The sequence below is a fragment of the Puma concolor genome, chromosome C2 (genome assembly GCF_028749965.1).
Source record: "Puma concolor isolate L17-30 chromosome C2, mPumCon1.1.hap2, whole genome shotgun sequence".
NCBI classification, from domain to species: Eukaryota; Metazoa; Chordata; class Mammalia; order Carnivora; family Felidae; genus Puma; species Puma concolor.
Window position 1 is genome coordinate 90,364,309 of NC_141675.1, and position 20,012 is coordinate 90,384,320.

Genomic DNA, 20,012 nt, shown 5'->3' on the forward strand with positions numbered 1-20,012 from the left:
CAACAGTCAGAAGCTTAACTGACCAGGCACCGCTCTCATTATAGTTTTGATTTGTATTTTCCTGATGATGAGTGATGTTGAGCATCTTTTCTGTTAGCCATCTGTATGTCATCTTTGGAAAAATGTCTACTCATTTCTTCTGCCCATTTTTTAAGTGGATTATTTGTTTTTTGGGTGTTCAATTTTGTGAGTTCTTTATGTATTTTGGATACTAATCCTTTAACCAATATGTCATTTGCAGATATCTTCTCCCACTGTGTAAGTTGCTTTTTAGTTTTGTTGATTGTTCCTTCACTGTACAGAAGCTTTTTATTTTGAAGTAGTCCCAATAGTTTATTTTTGCTTTTGTTTCACTTGCCTCAGAAGACATATATAGTAAGAAGTTGCCATGGCTGATGTTAAAGAGGTTACTGCCTATGTTCTCCTCTAGGATTTTGATGGTTTCCTGTCTCACATTTAGGTCTTTCATCCGTTTTGAATTTATTTTTGTGTATGATGTAAGAAAGCAGTCCAGTTCCATTCTTTTGCATGTTGCTGTCCAGTTTTGCCAATGCCATTTGTTGAAGAGACTTTTTTTCATTGGATATTCTTTCTTGCTTTGTTGAAGATTAGTTGACCGTACAGTTGTGGGTTTATTCCTGGGTTTTTTATTCTGTTCCATCGATCTTTGTGTTGTTTTTCTGCCAGTATCATACTGTTGTGATCACTACAGCTTTGTAATATAACTTCAAGTCTGAAGTTGTGATGCCTCCTCTTTGCTTTGCTTTGCATTTGCTTTGCTTTGCTTTGCTTTGCTTTGGCTATTCGGGGTCTTTTGTGGTTCCATACAAATTTTAGGATTTTTTGTTCTAGCTCTGTGAAAAATGCTGGTGGTATTTTGATAGGCATTGCATTAAACGTGTAGATTGCTTTGGGTAGTATAGACATTTTAACAATATTTATTCTTCCAATCCATGAACATGGAATGTTTTTCCATTGCTTTGTGTTGTCTTGAATTTCCTTCATTAGTGTTTTATAGTTTTCAGAATACAAATCTTTAACCTCTTTGGTTAGGTTTATTCCTAGGTATCTTACGGTTTTTGGTGCAATTATAAATGGGATCGAGTCCTTGATTTCTCTTTTGGCTGTTTCATTGTTGGTGTATAGAAGTACAACAGATTACCGTACATTGATTTTGTATCCTGAGACTTTACTGAATTCATGTATCAGTTCTAGCAATTTTTTTGGTGGTCTTTTGGGTTTTCTACATAGAGTATCAACGTCATCTACAAATAGTGAGAGTTTGACTTCTTCCTTGCTGATTTGGATGCCTTTATTTTTTCGTGTTGTCTGATTGCTGAGGCTAGGACTTCTAGTATTATGTTAAATAACAGGGTGAGAGTGGACTTGTTCCTGTCTTGTTCCTGACTATATAGAGGAAAAGCTTGCAGTTTTTCCCCATTGAGGATGATATCAGCTGTGGGTTCTTTTGTATATGGCCTTTATTATGTTGAGGTATGTTCCCTCCATCTATACTTTGTTGAGAGTTTTTATTATGAATGGATATTGTACTTTGTCTAATGCTTTCTCTGCATCTATTGAGAGGATCATATGGTTCTTATCCTTTCTCTTCTTAATGTGATGTATCACATTGGTTGATTTGCAAATATTGCATCCCAGGAATAAATCCCACTTGATGATGGTGAATGATTCTTTTAATGTACTGTTGGATTTGATTTGCTAGCAATGTGTTGAGAATTTTTGCAGCCATCTTCATCAGGGATACTGGCCTGTAGTTCTTTGTTTTAGTGGAGTCTTTGTCTGGTTTTGGAATCAGGGTAATGCTGGCCCCATAGAATGAGTTTGGAAGTTTTCTTTCCTTTTCTATTTTTTAGAATAGTTTAAGAAGAATAGGTATTAAGTCTTTTTATAAATTTAAATTTATATTTATAGTTATATTATATATATTTATAACTATTAAATTTATAACTTTAAATGTTTGCTAGAATTTGCCTGTGAAGCCCTCTTGCCCTGGACTTTTGCTTTTTGGGAGATTTTTTATTACTGATCCAGTTTCTTTGCTGGTATCGGTCTGTTCTAGTTTTCTATTTCTTCCTGTTTCAGTTTTGGTAGTTTATATGTTTCTAGGAACTTACCATTTCTTCCAGATTGTCTTAATTTGTTGGCATATAGTTTTTCATAATATTCTTTTATAATTATTTGTATTTCTGTGATATTTGTTGTTATTTCTCTTCTCTCATTTATGATTTTGTTTATTTGGGTCCTTTCTCTTTTGTTTTGATAAGTCTGGCTAGGGATTTACCAAGTTTATTAATTTTTTCAAAGAACCAGCTCCTGGTTTCATTGATTTGTTCTGGTTTTGGGTTTTTTTTTTTCCAGTTTCTTTATCACTTATTTCTACTCTATTCTTTATTATTTCCCTTCTTTTGCTGGCCTTAGGATTCATTTTTTGTTGTTGTTGTTGTTGTTTTTAGCTCCTTTAGGTGTAAGGTTAGGTTGTTTATTTGAGAATTTTCTTCCTTCTTGAGGTAGGCCTGTATTGCTATATACTTCCCTCTTATGACCACTTTTGCTGCATCCCAAAGGTTTTAGACCATCATGTTTTCATTTTCATTTGTTTCCATGTATTTTTTTATTTCTTCTTTAATTTCCTGCTTGACCCATTCATTCTTTAGTAGCATTTGTTTAACCTCCTTATATTTGTGGTCTTCCCAAATTTTTTCTTGTGGTTGACTTCAAGTTTCATAGCATTGTGGTCAGAAAATATGCATGGTATGATCTCAATCTTTTTGTACTTGTTGAAGCCTGATTTGTGACCTAGTATGTGATCTATTCTGGAGACTGACCCATGTGCACTCAAAAAGAATGTGTATTCTGCTGCTTTAGGATGAAATATTCTGAATATATCTGTTAAATCAGTCTGGTCTGGTGTCTTTCAAAGCCATTGTTTCCTTGTTGATTTTCTTCTTAGATGATCTGTTCATTGGTGTAAGTGGGGTGTTAAAGTCCCTTACTATTATTGTATTACTATCAATGAGTTCCTTTATGTTTGTTATTAATTGTTTTATATGTTTGGGTTCTCTCAATTTGGGGGCATAAATATTTATAATTGTTAGATCTTGTTGGATAGTCCCCTTTATCATGATATAGTGCCCTTCTTCATCTCTTGTTACAGTCTTTGTTTTAAAATCTAGTTGGTCTGGTAGAAGTATTGCTACTCCAGCTTATTTTAATGTCCATTTGCATGATAGATCTTTCTCCATCCCCTCACTTTCAATCTGCAGGTGTCTTTAGGTCTAAAATGAGTCTCTTGTAGGCAGCATATAGATGTGTCTTTTTTTTTTTTTTTTTAGTCCATTCTGACACTCTATGTCTTGATTAGAACATTTAGTCCATTTACATTCAGAGTAATTATTGATAGATATGTATTTAGTGCCATTTTATTGCTTGTTTTATCATTGTTTCTAGAGATTTTCTGTTCCTTTCTAGTCTTTGCCACTTTTGATCTGTCCTTCCCACTCAAAGAAGCCCCTTCAATATTTTTGCAGGACTGGTTTAGTGTTCATGAACTCCTTTAGTTTTTGTTTGTCTGGGAAACTCATTCTATTCTGAATGACAACCTTGCTGGATAGAGTATTCTTGGCTTCAGATTTTTCCCATTCAGCATGTAGAATGTATCATGCCACTCCCTTCTGGCTTGCCAAGGGAGAGATCTGTGGAGAGATCTACAGCTAACCTTATGGGTCTTCCCTTGTAAGTTAGGGACTTTTTTGTCCTACTGGTTTTAGATTTTTTTCGTTATCACTATATTTTGCAAATTTAAATATAATATGTCTTGGTGTTGGCCTGCTTTTGTTGATTTTGTTAGCAGTTCTCTCTAACTCCTGGATTTGGATGTCTGTTTCCTTCCTCAGATTAGGGAAGTTTTCAGCTGTTATTTCCTCAAATAAACTTTCTTTCCCCTTTTCTCTCTCTTTTTCTTCTGGGACTCCTACGATGCAAATGTTACTACATTTAATGGAGTCACTGAGTTCCCCAAGTCTACTCTCATGATTCATCATTCTTCGTTCTTTTGTTCAGCTTCATTGTTTTCCATAATTCTTTTTTTTTTTAAGTTTTTGTTTATTTGTTTTGAGGGAGAACGTGGGTGTGCAAGCAGGAGAGGGGCAGAGAAAGGAAGAGACAGAATCCCAAGCTGACAGCATAGAGCCTGATGTGGGGCTCAAACTCACGAACCATGAGATCGTGACCTGAGCCCAGATCAAGAGTCGGATGCTTAACTGACTGAGCCACCCAGGCAGCCCAATTATTTTCCATAATTCTATCTGCTGTATCACTTATTCATCCTTCCATCCTTGTGGTCATTACATCCAGGTTGTTTCGAATCTCAGTTATTGCATTTTTCATATCTGTCTGATTGTTTTTTAACTCTTATTTCTGTAGTAAGGGTTTCCCTGATATCTTCCATGCTGTTCTCAAGCCCAGGGAGTATCCTTATGACTGTTATTTTAAAATCTCCATCAGTCTTATTACTTATATCTGTTTCAATTAGATTTCTAGCCATGACCATTTCTTGTTATTTCTTTTGGGATGAATTCCTCCATCTTGGCATTTTGTCTAGGTCTCTGTCTTCTTCTGTGTGTTAGAAAAGCCTGTTGTGTTTCCTGCTCCTGAGAGTAATGACTTTATGAAGAGGTTATATAGTATGTAGGGCCTGGTGCTTCAGGGAGTGCCTCTGGTGTGTGCTACATGCACTCCACTAATGTGTTTTGGCTGCTCTATCCCTTAGGTCAGTCCTCTGCAGAGGTTCTCCTTACCTGCAGTGGGCAGTGCTTGGACCTTGGCTAGAGTGTGGTCAGTTTTATCTAGGTGTCTGGCCTCCTTCTTAAATGAGACTTGATTCTACTTCCACTAGAACTGATGCTTTGCAGAACTCTATGGTCAGTAGACCTGATGTGTGCAGGGGTTTGTGCTGGTGTTCTTGGGGAAGGGCCTACTGCACTGGTCCTTAAACTTGCCTGAGAAAAGCAGTACAAACAGAGCACAGGAGGACAGGTCTTCGTGTAAGCAGATTAAGGAGCCAGTGTTGGGGCTGTGCTTTTTTTTTTTTTTTTTTTTTTTTTGAAGTTGGTTTATGCCTATGGGTAGAGGAAGGAAATGGCTCCAGCCAGCTCCTTTGTCCTGGAGAGGGTACTCGGTGCTTGGTGCTCTCAGAGAAGCACTCCCAGAAGAGTGAGTGATTTCCCCTTGTACCTCTCAGGTGTTTTTCAGATCACTGTTTTCACACTGCTTGTCTGTAGTTTGCTTGCCTGTCTGGGGCAGCACAGTGCACTTTGGTCTCTATCCCAGCCAAACCTGCTGACTTTTAAAATTCCAAACTTCAAGGAAGTGCTGTGGAGGGGGGCCTGCACTGGTCTTCAGGGTGAGAGTCTTGCCTCGCTGGGGGTGATGCAGATTTGACTGAGAAGGGCAGTTGTGCTGGAGCTCAGGGGCATGGGATTTGGAGCAGGCTAAACAGCCGGTATCCAGGTTAGCTTCCCTCAGCAGGTGTCTGTACCTATGCTGAGGGCAAGGGATAGAAATGGCACCCACCAGCTCTTTTGTCCCGGGAGAAGCAACGTCACCTCTCACAGATGTGCTCCAAGAAGTAGGAACCGTCTCTCCCAATGCGCCTTAGGCGATCCCCAGATCATGCCATTTGCTCCGGGGTTGCTTGCCTGCCTTCTTTCCAGGAGTAGGGCAGCCCCCTCAGGTCTCTCTTCCCAGCCAAGCTGGTAGACCTCTAAAACTCCAGTCTTTGTGCCCCACTGATTGCAAAAACTCATGAAAATCAGCCCGTCTCGTTTTCCCAGCCAATGGCTTTGTGAAAGTGTTCTCCTTGTATGTAAGGGCTCCTTTGCTTCCATAGCACCCGTGATCTGTTTCTCCCCCAAACCATGTCTCTGCACTTCTTACCTTCCTCCATGTGGCCTCTTTTCTCCCTCCAGTTGTACAGTTTGTTCTGTCAGTCCTCAGGTCAATTTCTTGTGTATTCAGAATGATTTGATAGTTACTCAGCTATGTTCGAGGCATAAGGCAGGCCTAGGGTCCTCCTGCTATGCTGCCATCTTAGCTCCCCCTTCCAGTAAAACCTGTAGTGCGCATTTTTCTGTATCAAAATACATAGATTCTGTTTAAGAACTATTTGAATATTCTGCTTATGTTGCTTCTAGCATTATGCATTTGAAGTCCTCTGATGATAGCTATCTAGGTATTTTCCCAGTGCAAACAGTGGTACAGTGAAAATCTTGTACGTGTGTCTTTGTGCACATGTGTGAGCATTTTGTAGATAATAGCTGTAGAATTAATGAGTCAGTCGAATTTTGACAGATATTGCCAAATTGTGCTTATGGATCCTAAAGCTTAAAATATTAGGAAAAAGAAAAAAACTACTATTAACAAGGAAAAGATTAGAACAATTTGTTTCTTTGTTTTTTTATTCTTGGGATCTTTTCCTAAACTTGACAAAACTCAGATGACACAAAGGAAAAGACTGATAAGATTTGTTCTCAGAATTTTTTGTCATTTTCTGCATGGCAAAATTGTAAACACATTCAAAGTGCATTAATAAAATGGAGACAATTTTTTCATAATACATGATATAACAAAGGCTTAATTTTCTTAATATATAAATAGCTCTTACAAAGCAATAAGAAAAATACGAGTACCCAACAGAACACACACTTCATAAAAGTGTTCATCTTTACCAGAGTAATCTTGGAAAAAGTCACTCTGATTCCACTATGAATAAACAGTGGGGGTGGAGATATGTGGGAGAGAGGGGCAAACAGGGAAATGAGGAGATTGGTAGTTGCCATTCTAAATAGCTTATATCTTTTTAGTCTCTGACCATTTGCCTTATTGTTTTCTTGAAAGCATTTATCGCTATTTATGATTACTTGTTTGTTATCAGCTCTTTGAGAGCACCAGCTATGTCTCTGCTATTCATTACTGTATGTCCAAGTTCTAATTCCGTGCCTCACACATAGTAAGTCCCCACTCAAGGCTGTATTTATTAAATGAATGGTGCCGTATACTTTTACAGACATTAAAAAGAATGTGATAGATCTATATGCTAATTACATATTAATCTTATGGGAGAAAAAGTGTTATTCATCTCTGTTTAAATATATATGTTATATGCCACAAGTGTTTTTCCAGAAAGATACCAAAGTTAATTGTGGTTGCCTTTGGGAGGAGAGTGGAGGTGGGGTGGGAAGGGAGATTCTTCACTGAGAATAATTTGGTAATTGGTATTTCGTCGTGTTTGAATTCTTTTTACTTTGTGCATGTATTATTCTTTCATTAACAAAGGTAAAAAAAAAAATCTTAATGCTCAAAATATCAGTTGGAGAAGAAAGGTATGATCTCTGCATCAAATTTTAGAAATATATTTAATATTTACGTGGAACTGCTCAAACATACAATGGTTAAACAAATCAATAAGTTCCAGATCTTTTCCTTTTTATACACAGATCTTTTTCAGGTTTGTGCTTTTAAAATTAGGGAAACGTTGATTTGATCTGTTTTGTCTTGCAGTGTTTTCTCTTCAGTCATTGAACAAGTCCCTGCAAAACCAATTACAGGAGTCACTGAAGAGCCAGGAATTACTACAGAATAAAAATGAAGAACTTTTAAAAGTAATTGAAAATCAGAAAGATGAAAACAAAAAATTTGCTGGTATATTTAAAGAGAAAGAGCAAACTTTACTTGAAAATAAACAGCAATTTGACATTGAGACAACAAGAATAAAAATTGGTATGTATTTGAACTATAGTTGTGGTCACATTTTTTAAAAAGGAAAAGGAAACTGAAATTTTATTGTGGTTTCAGAATTGGAGGAAGCCTTAGTCAATGTGAAAAGCTCCCGGTTTAAGTTAGAAGCTGCTGAAAAGGAAAATCAAATATTGGGAATAACATTACGTCAGCGTGACGCTGAGGTGACCCGACTGAGAGAATTAACAAGGTAATATTGATTTCATTTGAATAACATGCCTCTTGTCAGATTACTTATGACTTCAAAAATGATTTTAGGTCTGCTCTCTTTCCCCTTTCTCTCTTGTCGATGTTTTGCTAATTTCTAATGATGTTTTCTTCTGCTCCAATTAGGTTTAGAAATGCCAAACCTGGCTCAATGCTTTTCTAAACCATGTGATTCCAAGAAAAGGGCTCTTGTAAAGAGCTTCAGCTTATTATATGTACATAAGCTGAAGACTCACTTAGCAAATTGTTAAGAGCCCTCTGGTTCTGACGCCAGAGAGACCTGAATGGAATCCCATTTCTACCCTGTGCTAGCTGTATGGCTTTAACCAAGTTATTTAACCTCTATAAACCTCAGCTTTAACGTGGGGCATGATTAGGGTTGATGGGAACACTAAGAAATAACTCACATGAAGCACTGAGCACAGTAAGCCCTCATGCCAGATGATCTTGGGAAAGTCATGTAGCCTCTGTGAGCCTCAGTTATTTCATCAGTGAAGTGAGGGAGTCAGCAGCAACCCCTAAGAGCCCTTTGTTCCCAAATATGTCTTTTCTCAAATCAATAATATCACTGCACTCAATTTTTACCTGATATGTACTTTAAAAGTACAATTTTCTCTTGAGACATTTGTTAAGAATTGGATTTCCAACTACTTACTTAAATCCTAGAGAAGTCTGTTATTTTAGGCCTGAATATCATTAGATCTGACCATACACTTGAATGATACTGGAAGTTCATAGTTCAGATATAAAATAATTTTGAATATAAAATAATCTCCTTCATATTTCAAATGAGAAGATCCATTTTGAATGACACACTTAGGAAAATAGATGAAATAGTAATGTATCTATAATACTTAATCTATTTAATTTTATAAATATATTTGAAATGATTCTATATAAGCTATATGAACATAGAAATACTGTTTTTTTTCCACATTCATATTTCATTCAAATATTTATTGAACAATAGGGAAAAACAAGACACTTATGTATCCATGTAGTGTTATAATTAATTAGGCTCTAGTCAGAGTTTCTAAAATGTTGGCTTATACCACTCTTATTCAAAGTAAAAGTGAGAGAATGTCCCCCTTATGAAAGCCTTTATAAAGTCTCCAAAGAAAAGCATCTCCTCTTTTTTGAGGACTACTTTTGGGATGAAAACTCTGTTATTATTAAATATTTATGGTAAAAGAAGCCAGTCACAAAAGACCACATATTGTATTATTCCACTTAATATGAAGTGTTCAGAATAGGCAAACCCATGGAGACAAAAAATAGATTGATGGTTGCCAAGGGCTGAGAGAAAAGGGGAAGAAGGAGGAGTGAGTGCTGATGGATACAGAGTTTCTTTTTAGGGTAATGAAAATGTTCTGAAATTGGATAGAGGCAATGATTATATAATTGTATGAATATATTAAAAACAACTCAGTTGCACACTTTAAAGGGGTGAATTTTATAGTAAATTATATAACAAAGTTTATTTTTAATTTTTGTAATGTTTATTTTTATTTATTTATTTATTTTTTTGAGAGAGAGAGAGAGATCAAGCTGGGGAGGGAGAGAGAGAGAAATCCCAAGTAGGCTCCGCGCTGTCAGCACAAGGCCCGACTCAGTGCTCAAACTCAGGAACTGTGAGATCATGACCTGAGCCAAAACCAAGAGTCGGACGCTTAACTGACTGAACCACCCAGATGCCCCTCAATAAATGTTTTTTAAAACATACCTATGGCATATAATCCATTTGGAAGAGAAAAATAGGATAGCCACTCAGCATGGTCAGGTTCCATGAGCAGTTGCTTAGGTGTCCCTGGGAGCATCTCCTCATTAAGGGGCGTGGTGTTCAGCCTCTCGCAGAAAGTGCAGCAGAGGATTTAGTTGCCTGAGAAATTGTTTTTCTTCTCAAAATGTTTTTTTTTCATTCCAATAAATCTAGCTCCTTTATGAGCATGAAATCAGAAACTGGTTTATCTTTTATTAATAGTATACTTTGATTTTTTTTCCCCAAAGTCTTCTCTCTCTCATATCTATTATTTTGTCTCCTCATCTATGATGGAAAGATTTTAATAAATGCATTTTCATAGATGGGGAAACTGGGACCATACAAGTTAAATATTAATAGAAAGTTAATAAGCAAGGACTAGAACTCACATCTCTTAATCCCTAGCCAGGTTTTCTCTCTTGCACATGGTATGTCCTTAGCTAAAATAGTTTATTCCTGGTAACACTTCCTCGTAACTGCTAGTCTGAGTGAACCTTAGATGTTTTGTTTTGTTTTGTTTTGTTTTACCTGAGAGATGTAGGGATGAATGGATGGATTCATTTACTTATTCATTTATTCATCAAACACTTATTGTATATTATATTCCAAATATATATGTGTGAAATACAAAAATATGTAATCATTTTAGTTGCTAAATATCCATGTCATCAAGCTAAAAGCTTATTCTAGTGCTTTGATGATGTATATAGGAAGATACAGCCTTTTTTTTAATTAAAAAAAATTTTTTTAATGTTTTATTTATTTTTGACTGAGAGAGAGACAGAGCATGAGCGGGGGAGGGGCAGAGAGAGAGGGAGACACAGAATCCGAAGCAGGCTCCAGGCTTTGAGCTGACAGCACAGAGCCTGATGCGGGGCTCGAACTCACAGACCGCAAGATCATGACCTGAGCCGAAGTCGGACACTCAACCGACTGAGCCACCCAGGCGCCCCATATACAGCCTTTTTTAAGAATAAACTTGACTGAAGAGGCCCCTGGGTGGCTCAGTCGGTAAAGCATCCCACCTCAGCTCAGGTCATGATCTCTCAGTTCAGGAGTTCGAGCCCCGCGTCGGGCTGTGTGCTGACAGCTTGGAGCCTGGAGCCTGCTTTGGATTCTGTGTCTCCCTCTCTCTCTGCCTGCCTCTCTGAAAAAAAAAAAAATTTTTTTTTAATGTTTATTAAAAAATAATAATTTTTCTCTCAAAAATAAACATTAAAAAAAATTTTTTTTAACTTGACTACTATTTAATTTTTTTTAATTTTTACATTTATTTATTTTCGAGAGACAGAGCACAAGTGGGGAAGGGCACAAGTGGGGAAGGGGCAGAGAGAGAGGGAGACACAGAATCAGAAGCAGGCTCCAGGCTCCAAGCTGTCAGCACAGAGCCGATACGGGGCTCGAACCCACGAGAACTGTGAGATCATGACCTGAGCCGAAGTCGGACGCTTAACTGACTGAGCTACCCAGGCACCCTGACTGAATACTATTTAACATAGTGGTCCATTTGTGGAGAAAATTGATAAAAAAGATGTAAGGGCAATTTTCAGAGTAAGTAATAGTTTAATTATTAGAGAAATTAGCATAAATGGAAGCGCAAAGAAATGAAAGGACTTGCCTGCCTTTCACAGCTAGTTGGGGCCCAAGCTGGGACTTGAGCCAAGATGTTAGTTTCCCTCTTGAGCCTTGCTTTCTCTTTTGGAAAGGACAGCTTCTCTCTGAGAAGATGATGTGTTTTTGAGAGATTCTTCTAACTTTGTACCTGCTCATTCTTTCAAAATAACACAGTCTGCCTTTTCACTAGGAATGAAAAAGGATTTGTTTGCTAGTAGAGCCTTTTCTTAACACTCACCCTAACATAGAAGCATAGGAAATGAAAAAGGTTATTACTTCTTGTATATTATCTGCTTTTAGAAGACTGTGTCTGAAATATTAGGTGTAAATGTTTTACACTCTTAAGACTCCAAGATTTTTTCTGTCAGTTTTTTCCATTATTGTCAAGGACGTTTTCTTCTCACGCTGGGCATAAATCCTGTGTCTTGACTACTAGCTCACCTGTTAGATTAGCGGGTCTCTTTAAATGATTATAGAAACATGGTGGGCAAGCTTAAATTAGCACAATGTCTTACATTGTTTAGTACTACCCCTACATTTTCTGAAGATTCAGTAAGAACTTCAAAATGCCAAGTATACCCATGGATGGTAGTTTTTGTTTTGTCAAAACAAAACAAAAAGTTGGTAGTTGAGCTTAATTATATCAAAATTCACCCACGTTGGTGATTTACACTGTGTTTGGTGATACCCTGTGCAATTCAGTTAATTAGGAACATCTCCAATACTATAGCTGGGCTACTGTGACCACTTTAGTTTTACTTTTGCCAGAGGGTAAAGCAGCACCATCTGACAGCACAGCTAAATCTTCACGTTCAGCTCCCTTCCATCTTCCCTGTAGTCGTACACTGCAGTAAGAAGGATGGATGTTTTTTTGCACATGTTTTAAGTAACCTCTTAAAGATTGCAAAAAATTTCTAAATGCCTTTTTCAGAATGTTGTGGAAGGATAGTGGGACTAGAAGGTACGCATAGGAGTTTTAAACAAACACCCTAAACCGTCGCTCTCTCTCCTTTCTGAAACCTTGAATAATTTTGAAATATACCCTTATCACTTTTTCAGAAATTCACTACAACACATGTTACAAAACCATTAAAATGTGAGGAAATTAATAGATTTTCAGTAAATAAGTAGTAAATATTCTAATAGCTTCTAAGAGCACTCTTAGTGCTGATAGTTATTTAAATTAGTATATTTTTATAAGTAGCTGAGAACCTTGCATTTCTTGTAAAAATGTGTCCATTTTCTAAGCATTAAAAATCAGTGTATTTAAATAGTGTCTCCCATATAATAGAAACAGAAATACATCTACTTTGTAGCGATTCAGGTGCTCGTATTGCTTCCTTTAAATTTTTGACATACTGTCATTTCTTTACTTACAGAGATTTTTCTTTTAGTTTCAGAGATAATGGTGAGTCACATTTTGTTTATAAATTGGATGCTTAATGATTGCTATTAATTTCCAGAGATTAAACTCTTATTAATGTCATTGTCCCTTTCTCCCTTTCTTCATCACTGATTTTGTTCACAGTGAAGATAACACTTTTATTTAAGTCTGGAAAGAAACCTCAACATAAGTATTCCTTTTCTAAAAACAAATAAAAATGAAAGTTCCAGTATATAGTCTGATCAAATTAATTAGTGGATCATTTCAGAATTTTTTTAAAGATATGTTCATACAACATATTTTTTCTTTTAATAATAGCTCATTGGCTTTTTGAAAAGGCATGAGGAAAAGTGGTAAGAACCATAACCATTTGAAGAGCAGTCAGAACTCAAAGTATGTTTAAGATGACAGTGTAGTAAGTAAGCCAGGTTAGAAAAAGATTTATTTTTCCTTCTGTAGGAAAAAACCCACTCATTCTATATCCAGAGATATAATCACTGCTGTTTAATATAGATTTCCTCTTAGTATTTTATTTGGCCGTGTGTGACTGTTTTTACAAAAAAAATAGTATTGTATCCATGTTATTTATGGACTGCTCTTTTAAATTTAACCTTATATAATGGACCCAACAAATATTCCTTACAACACAACTATAAATAGCTATGGTACAATTAGAGCATAATTTACCTAAATCATTCTACTCTATTTGAAGGTAAAGATACTAAATCCACCTATTTTCTATTATAAATTATATCTTTGCAAGTATATCTTGGGTACAGCCTCTTGGTATATATATATATAGGATGAATTCCTAGAAGTGCAAATTAGTGGATCCAAAAATGTGAGATATACAAATATTTAAGTCTTCTGATGGATTGCCAGTTTGCTCTCGGGAAGGGCTATACCAGTGTACGTGTCCCACGGATAGTACCTGCTTCTTCAAGCTTCTCTGACAGTGGGTATTATTCTTATTTTACTATGTTAATTTGATAGGCCTCCTCCAAAATAATCACATTTTCAAAATTTGAATTTCTCTACTTAAAAGTTGAACTTTTAAGATATGCTTACTGGCTACTTTTAATCTTTGAAAATTTCCTGTTAATGTCCTTTGTATCTTTTAAAAAATTGATGTATTTCTTTTCTTATCGATACATAAGAATATATATATGGTTCAATTCAAAAAGTCCAAAAGCTTGATAGAAAATGGCTTTAATAGGTCTGCTAATAAAAGCTGCCATCAAATGAACACCCATATAGCCTGAAGCTGTGTTAATGATAATAAGCACATTACCCTCATATTTTATCTTATTTGATGTTCGTTGTAATTCTGAAGTAGATACCTTCACTTTGCAATTGAGGAACTTGAGATTCAGAAAGTTTGAGTGACTTACCCAAGATCACAGCTAGCGATGATAGTATGTGACCCTGAGTGGTTTTTCGTATGCCACACTTCTGGTACCTAGCTGCTGGTCATACCTAATTATACCAGAATTTATCTCTAACTATCCTTTTTTCCCAGTATTGTTCCAGTGTCCTTTGCATATATCTTTTGAATGGAGAGAAATAGCTTAATTACTAACAGAATTCACACCATTTTACAATGTTGCTCAAAAATAAAGCATTTTATACCCTAAGAGAAAAAAATACTGAGCCTCTATTTCTAAATATCATAATATTAGATTTGATACAGACTGAGATCTTTGATTGATTTTATTGTAATGTACTCATTCCAGAGTTCATTCCTTGAATTTTGCTTTTAGTTACTTTTTTTTCAATGTTATGAACCAGGTGCTTGCCTCAGATCCTTTCTTTTAAAGAAGCTGTATAGGGGCGCCTGGGTGGCGCAGTCGGTTAAGCGTCCGACTTCAGCCAGGTCACGATCTCGCGGTCCGTGAGTTCGAGCCCCGCGTCGGGCTCTGGGCTGACAGCTCAGAGCCTGGAGCCTGTTTCGGATTCTGTGTCTCCCTCTCTCTCTGCCCCTCCCCCGTTCATGCTCTGTCTCTCTCTGTCCCAAAAATAAATAAATGTTGAAAAAAAAATAAAAAAAAAAGAAGCTGTATAAACAAATAAATGAAAGAAACCAGTAAAAAGAATAATTAGTGTACTGAATTCTTCTTAACAGAACTTTACAGAGCAGTATGGCAAAGCTTCTCTCAGATCTTAGTATGGACAGTGCTCGCTGCAAGTCTGGAAATAATCTTACCAAATCACTTTTGAACATTTATGAAAAACAACCCAAGTGTGACCCAATCCCAGCTCACACTTCCATAATGAGCTACCTAAATAAGTTAGAAACAGATCACGCTTTCATACATTCACAGCCACTTTCTACAGTTAACAATGAGGAGAACATAGAACCAGGTAGACCTTACGAAAATGTTCTGCCCTCCAAAAGCCCTCAGCATGGTAACACAAGGAACAAGGAGGAAGTATCAGCCCCTGGGAACATTCCTACCCTTTCAAAACAGGATTCTGATGAGAGTGAAATCACAACTTTAATAGACGATGAGTGTAATTTGGATAATACAATTTACATTCCATTTGCTAGAAGCACTTCTAAAAAGAAATCACCATTATCTAAGAGATTATCCCCCCAGCCACAGATCACTGTGGCTTCACCGCAGCTGGTCAGCAACAGTGGACTTGTCTCTGAAAAAGAAAATAAATCGTGTGCACCCGGAGTTGGTTCCTCTTCCAAAAAGGAAGCAGAAGATACCCCTGAGAAACTTTCCAGAACACCTGATATGGAAGACAAGCAGCTCCTCAAGAAAATAAAGGAAGCCATCTGCAAGATACCTGCCGCCCCTCAGGAGCCACCAGAACTGGCGGCGTGTCATGGCCCCTCTACTTGTCAGAGCGGCAGCATTCAAGTGAAAAGTAGTGCTGTCTCCGATGGTAGCTTTTTTAATTCTGACTTGACGTCTGACTGGAGCATCTCCTCTTTTTCAACGTTCACTTCTCGAGATGAACAAGACTTCCGAAATGGCCTTGCAGCGCTGGATGCCAATATCGCTCGACTCCAGAAGTCCTTAAGGACCGGTCTTCTGGAGAAATGAACTCAGAAGAAAAGGGATTGAGTACCTCTTTTTAAGACTAGAACTTGGCTACAATTGAATGTATATTTTAAATTTCTCTAGCGAAATGGATATTATGTATTATAATTAATTGTATGAATAATAAATTTATTGTTAGAATATATTGACAGTCTGGAGCTTATACAAACAAGTCATCTTAAGAAATTGACATTTGTTAAGAGAAGACAATTACAGGTAATTGGGAAAGTATCACAAGTAATATTTTTAGTACTTAGCAGTTTGAGGTCTTTTCTTACCCAGCTGGGCTAAGGGTCCAGGTCAGGATTCTCTGGTTGTCCTAAAGAATAATGGGAAGGGAGTCTCTGGGTACAATTTATTGTATTCAAACTAGGCTTTCTTTTCTCTTTCAGGATTCCTGTTTGTTTTTTAATGGCATCGTGTTTTTCTGTGGGATGCTCTGTGCTACAGGCTAGTGTTATGTATAAACATTTCTTTTAAGAGAAAAATGCCAATATCTCCACCTCTTAAAAAACATTGATTGGGCCAAGAAAATATAGATAACATCCTCAGTTAGCGTATGGTTTCTTAAAACTTTGGCACTTTTATTTGTTTGATTCTGAGTAGGTGTTTAAGACCTTTTAAAAATAAAGTCAGACTGATAAATGCTAATAGATAAGTCGTAGCTTGGGAAATTTGTGTTTTTAAATAAATGAGAAATGTTTATTTGGGTTTTTTTGTCCTTATTATATTTGAACATAAAGGAGTTTTTAAATCTTTTACTGGTTATAATTCTGCGTTTCTGCACTAATAACTCTTTTTCAGCCCATTAGCTGAGAACATTCTCTATTTGTAAATAATATGTATTAAGTTAGTTTCTGCTTCTCTCTACTAGCAGTTCTTAACTATTCAGTATCACCACCATCTGTGTGAGCAGCACATTTGAGCAATTAGAAGGCTGAGGGTTGTCCTATCACTAATACTTCCTACAGGTCCACTGGCTGGTACCTTTCTGCAGAGTGCTTGGGCAGGCTTTAGCATTGAAGTGTTCTGCTGACTGCAGGATCTCTCCCTATTAGTTTTTAAGTGTTGGTGCTGCATCTTCTGGTGGACCCAGATATAATCTCTTTGGCATGTCCAGATTTTATAGAGATTTAAGTCTAAAAATATTAAATGAATCTTCAGTTATTTTCACAGGATTGTCCATGACTATTTTTAACTTTTCTTCCAGTATTCATAAATTAATCAATTGATGTATTTGGAGGCAATAGGCCACAACTCTTTAACATATAAGTTCAGAAGTACAGTTCAGAAACATAAAATACAGGAAGGAGGAAAATTGTGTCATCTGCCCACGCCCAAATATTCAATTGTTATTCATATGCAGAAGTAAATTCCTAAGATTATTATATGATAATACAAGAAGAGCATCGAATTTTCCCCTTAAAACAGGATGGGCATTCTTATGTGCAAAGAAAATTATTAAATGCTTCCATAAGTTTCACTTAATTAGGGTTAGCAATGTGATTGAAAAAGAAGAGACTGGAAAATCCTCTAGAAACCTTACCAGGAGCTTACTCTTTATTTAATATAAGACACATATATGGCACAGAAACATGAAAAATTGGGTTAAATTTCAAGGTGGAATAAGATTCTAGCAAAAAGGATGAGATAGACAGTGAGCTTCATAGAAGTTGAGAATACAAGAAGCCAACAAATGGTCGAGGAAGGCCTAGAAGAAAAGAAACTTCACTTGGATGTTTAAGAACATACAGGATCTGAATAATCATGTGGGTATCCTCAAAATGTTTACCCATAAAGTACCATCAAAACATGGAGTTGAGTAGTATATTAAAAACATGATAGGTATACCAACCTGACTATAAAATAGAGGGACTAAGATTACTACAGTTAACTCTTGAACAACACAAGGGTTAGGGGCACCAACCCCCCTCTGCAGTCAAAAATCCATGTATAACTTAGACTCCTCAAAAACTCTACTACTTATAGCCTGCTGTTAGCCAGAAGCCTTACTGATAACATAAGCAATCGATTAACATATTTTTTGTATGTTATCATGTATTAATATACTGTATCTTTAGAATAAGCTAGAAAAAATGTTAAAATCACAAGAAAGAGAAAATACATTCACAGTGCTATATTTATCGGAAAAAAAAATCCACGTATAAGGTGACCTGCATAGTTCAATCCTGTGTTCAAGGGTCAAATGTATATGATAATGGTAACAGTAGGTGATGATAGCACAATTAGAATAGTTAGGGTCAGACTAGAATGTCTTGAGCTCCAGGCTGAGGAATGATCACCAACCATGAAGTCATTGGGTATTTGGGAATATTTGGTGGTGGTGGTTTTTATGTTGTTGTTAATTGAGGATCACCAGATAAAACTGGGTGTTCTCAAAATTGCATTGAGTGGTCATACACAAAGATTAGAGGAAGGGGAGGCTGGAAACCACCTAGAAAGCTGTGGCAGTAGTCCAGACAAATCAACAAACAGAAATAAAAGTGGCAATAAAAGTGAAAAAGGAGAGAGAAATTGAAAATTTTTCAGTTGGCTTGGTGATTTGATAGAAAATGAAAGAGAAATCAAAGATGACTCCCAAATTTTCCGGTTTGATCAGTTTGAGTCCACTGAGCAATGTCTCAAGTGAAAAATAAAATTCTTGGTCAAGTTCTAAATTAAGTCTTGATAACAATACTGATAATGGAGAGTGGGATAAAAGGGAGAGACAGCATGCCTGTTCTCAGTAGTCCTCTTTAGAAATCTTCACATGAGAAGTCAGTGTAAGTCTCAGAAGGGTCAGTCTGGCCCCAAATCCCAGTACCCCCTCACACAGCCTTTTCATATGTCCCAGAATGTGAAAAGCAGATTAGTGAGGTTTCTCCCAGCCTCTGAGAAGGTGAACTCAGTGTAGCATGGGAAAGAACCATCCTCCAACATTTTGTCACTGTTCTGTCCTGTCTTGGATCTGTGGAGATAATGTGCAAATGTCAACATGGATTTAGTATTTGTGAATACCACTGAAGGGCATCTGATTCTGTCTGACCAAGTGTAGAGATCCTAAGGGCCAAAGAAGCCAAAGAAGTACTTTGTACACATTCTTCCTTTATTCCTGCCGCTCTTGGAGTTTAGCAAGTCTTGCAAAAATCTTTTCTTTTCACTAATGGTGGCATTTATGTCAAGTGCCTTAAAAGTTATAAAGGCCTGCTTCAACCACATGGAGAGGAGGGCAGAATTGCAAAGTGTAATTAGAAAGGGCATCAGCCAAATCACAACTTAGTATTTACTGCTCACATCGTGGGGTGTGATCTCTTCAGCTAAGGATTCCTTCATTAAATGAATACATGAAATGAAAGCTCTAATATTTGCCAGCGACTATTCTGGGCTCTGAGAATACAATAAAGGAGACATATTCTCTGCCCTCAAGGAGGTTACATTACAGTGGGGCACAAGCAAAGGAACAGAAGTTATAAGTCCTGGAAGAAAAATGGGAAGGGGACAAAGATGATAGAATTGATTTAATTTTCCATTATTAGGGTAAGAAGCTCTTCTCAAAACTTCTGTTTAGGAATCTAGAATTTAAGCATACCACCAGATAAAGCTGGATTTGATTTGTGAGCTAACACTCCCTTAATCATTTTTTTAAAACTTTTTCTTATGTTTATTTCTGAGACAGAGACAGAGCATGGGTAGGGGAGGGGCACGGAATCACAGATTGAGGGAGACACGGAATCTGAAACAGGTTCCAGGCTCTGAGCTGTCAGCACAGAGCCCGACGCGGGGCTTGAACTCACAAACCGTGAGATCATGACCTGAGCCGAAGTCAGTCACTCAACTGACTGAGCCACCCAGGTGCCCCCTTAATCATTTTTTAGATCTGTTAATTTTTGGTTTCCTCCTGCTCACAATTGCTTGAATGTGCCTCATATTTTGACGTTTTAGTACAACATTTGTAGAGAATTTGGCACTCTTATTTAAAGCAGTTGGCCTGAGTAGGACCTCCCTGAGAATTATAATCAGAGAGAGCAAGATGTTAAGGACTTCTGAGAGGCTTAAAGATGGGTTTTTGAAAGAACTTTAAAAGTCCTCTATATCACACTTACACCCAAAGAAGGAATCTTTTCTACAGGGATACCTGCTACTGGTAAGATCCCAAGCACACCACATATATTCCTTTTGC

General features: G+C 36.9%; 1 protein-coding gene across 3 annotated transcripts in view; it reads left to right on the forward strand.

Moving 5' to 3' along the window:
* The window catches only part of CCDC14 (coiled-coil domain containing 14), a 53,250-nt gene extending 36,713 nt beyond the window's left edge, over window positions 1–16,537 (forward strand). For 2 of the 3 annotated variants that reach the window (XM_025913897.2, XM_086675224.1), the window contains 3 exons: window positions 7,579–7,797; window positions 7,873–8,005; window positions 14,902–16,537. In XM_025913897.2, the coding sequence (XP_025769682.2) occupies window positions 7,579–7,797; window positions 7,873–8,005; window positions 14,902–15,835 (1,286 nt within the window). In that variant the 3' untranslated portion in view covers window positions 15,836–16,537. The remainder of the gene's footprint in view (window positions 1–7,578; window positions 7,798–7,872; window positions 8,006–14,901) is intronic. The other variant, XR_015240247.1, reaches the window with a different exon arrangement.
* The last annotated feature ends 3,475 nt before the right edge of the window (window positions 16,538–20,012 follow it).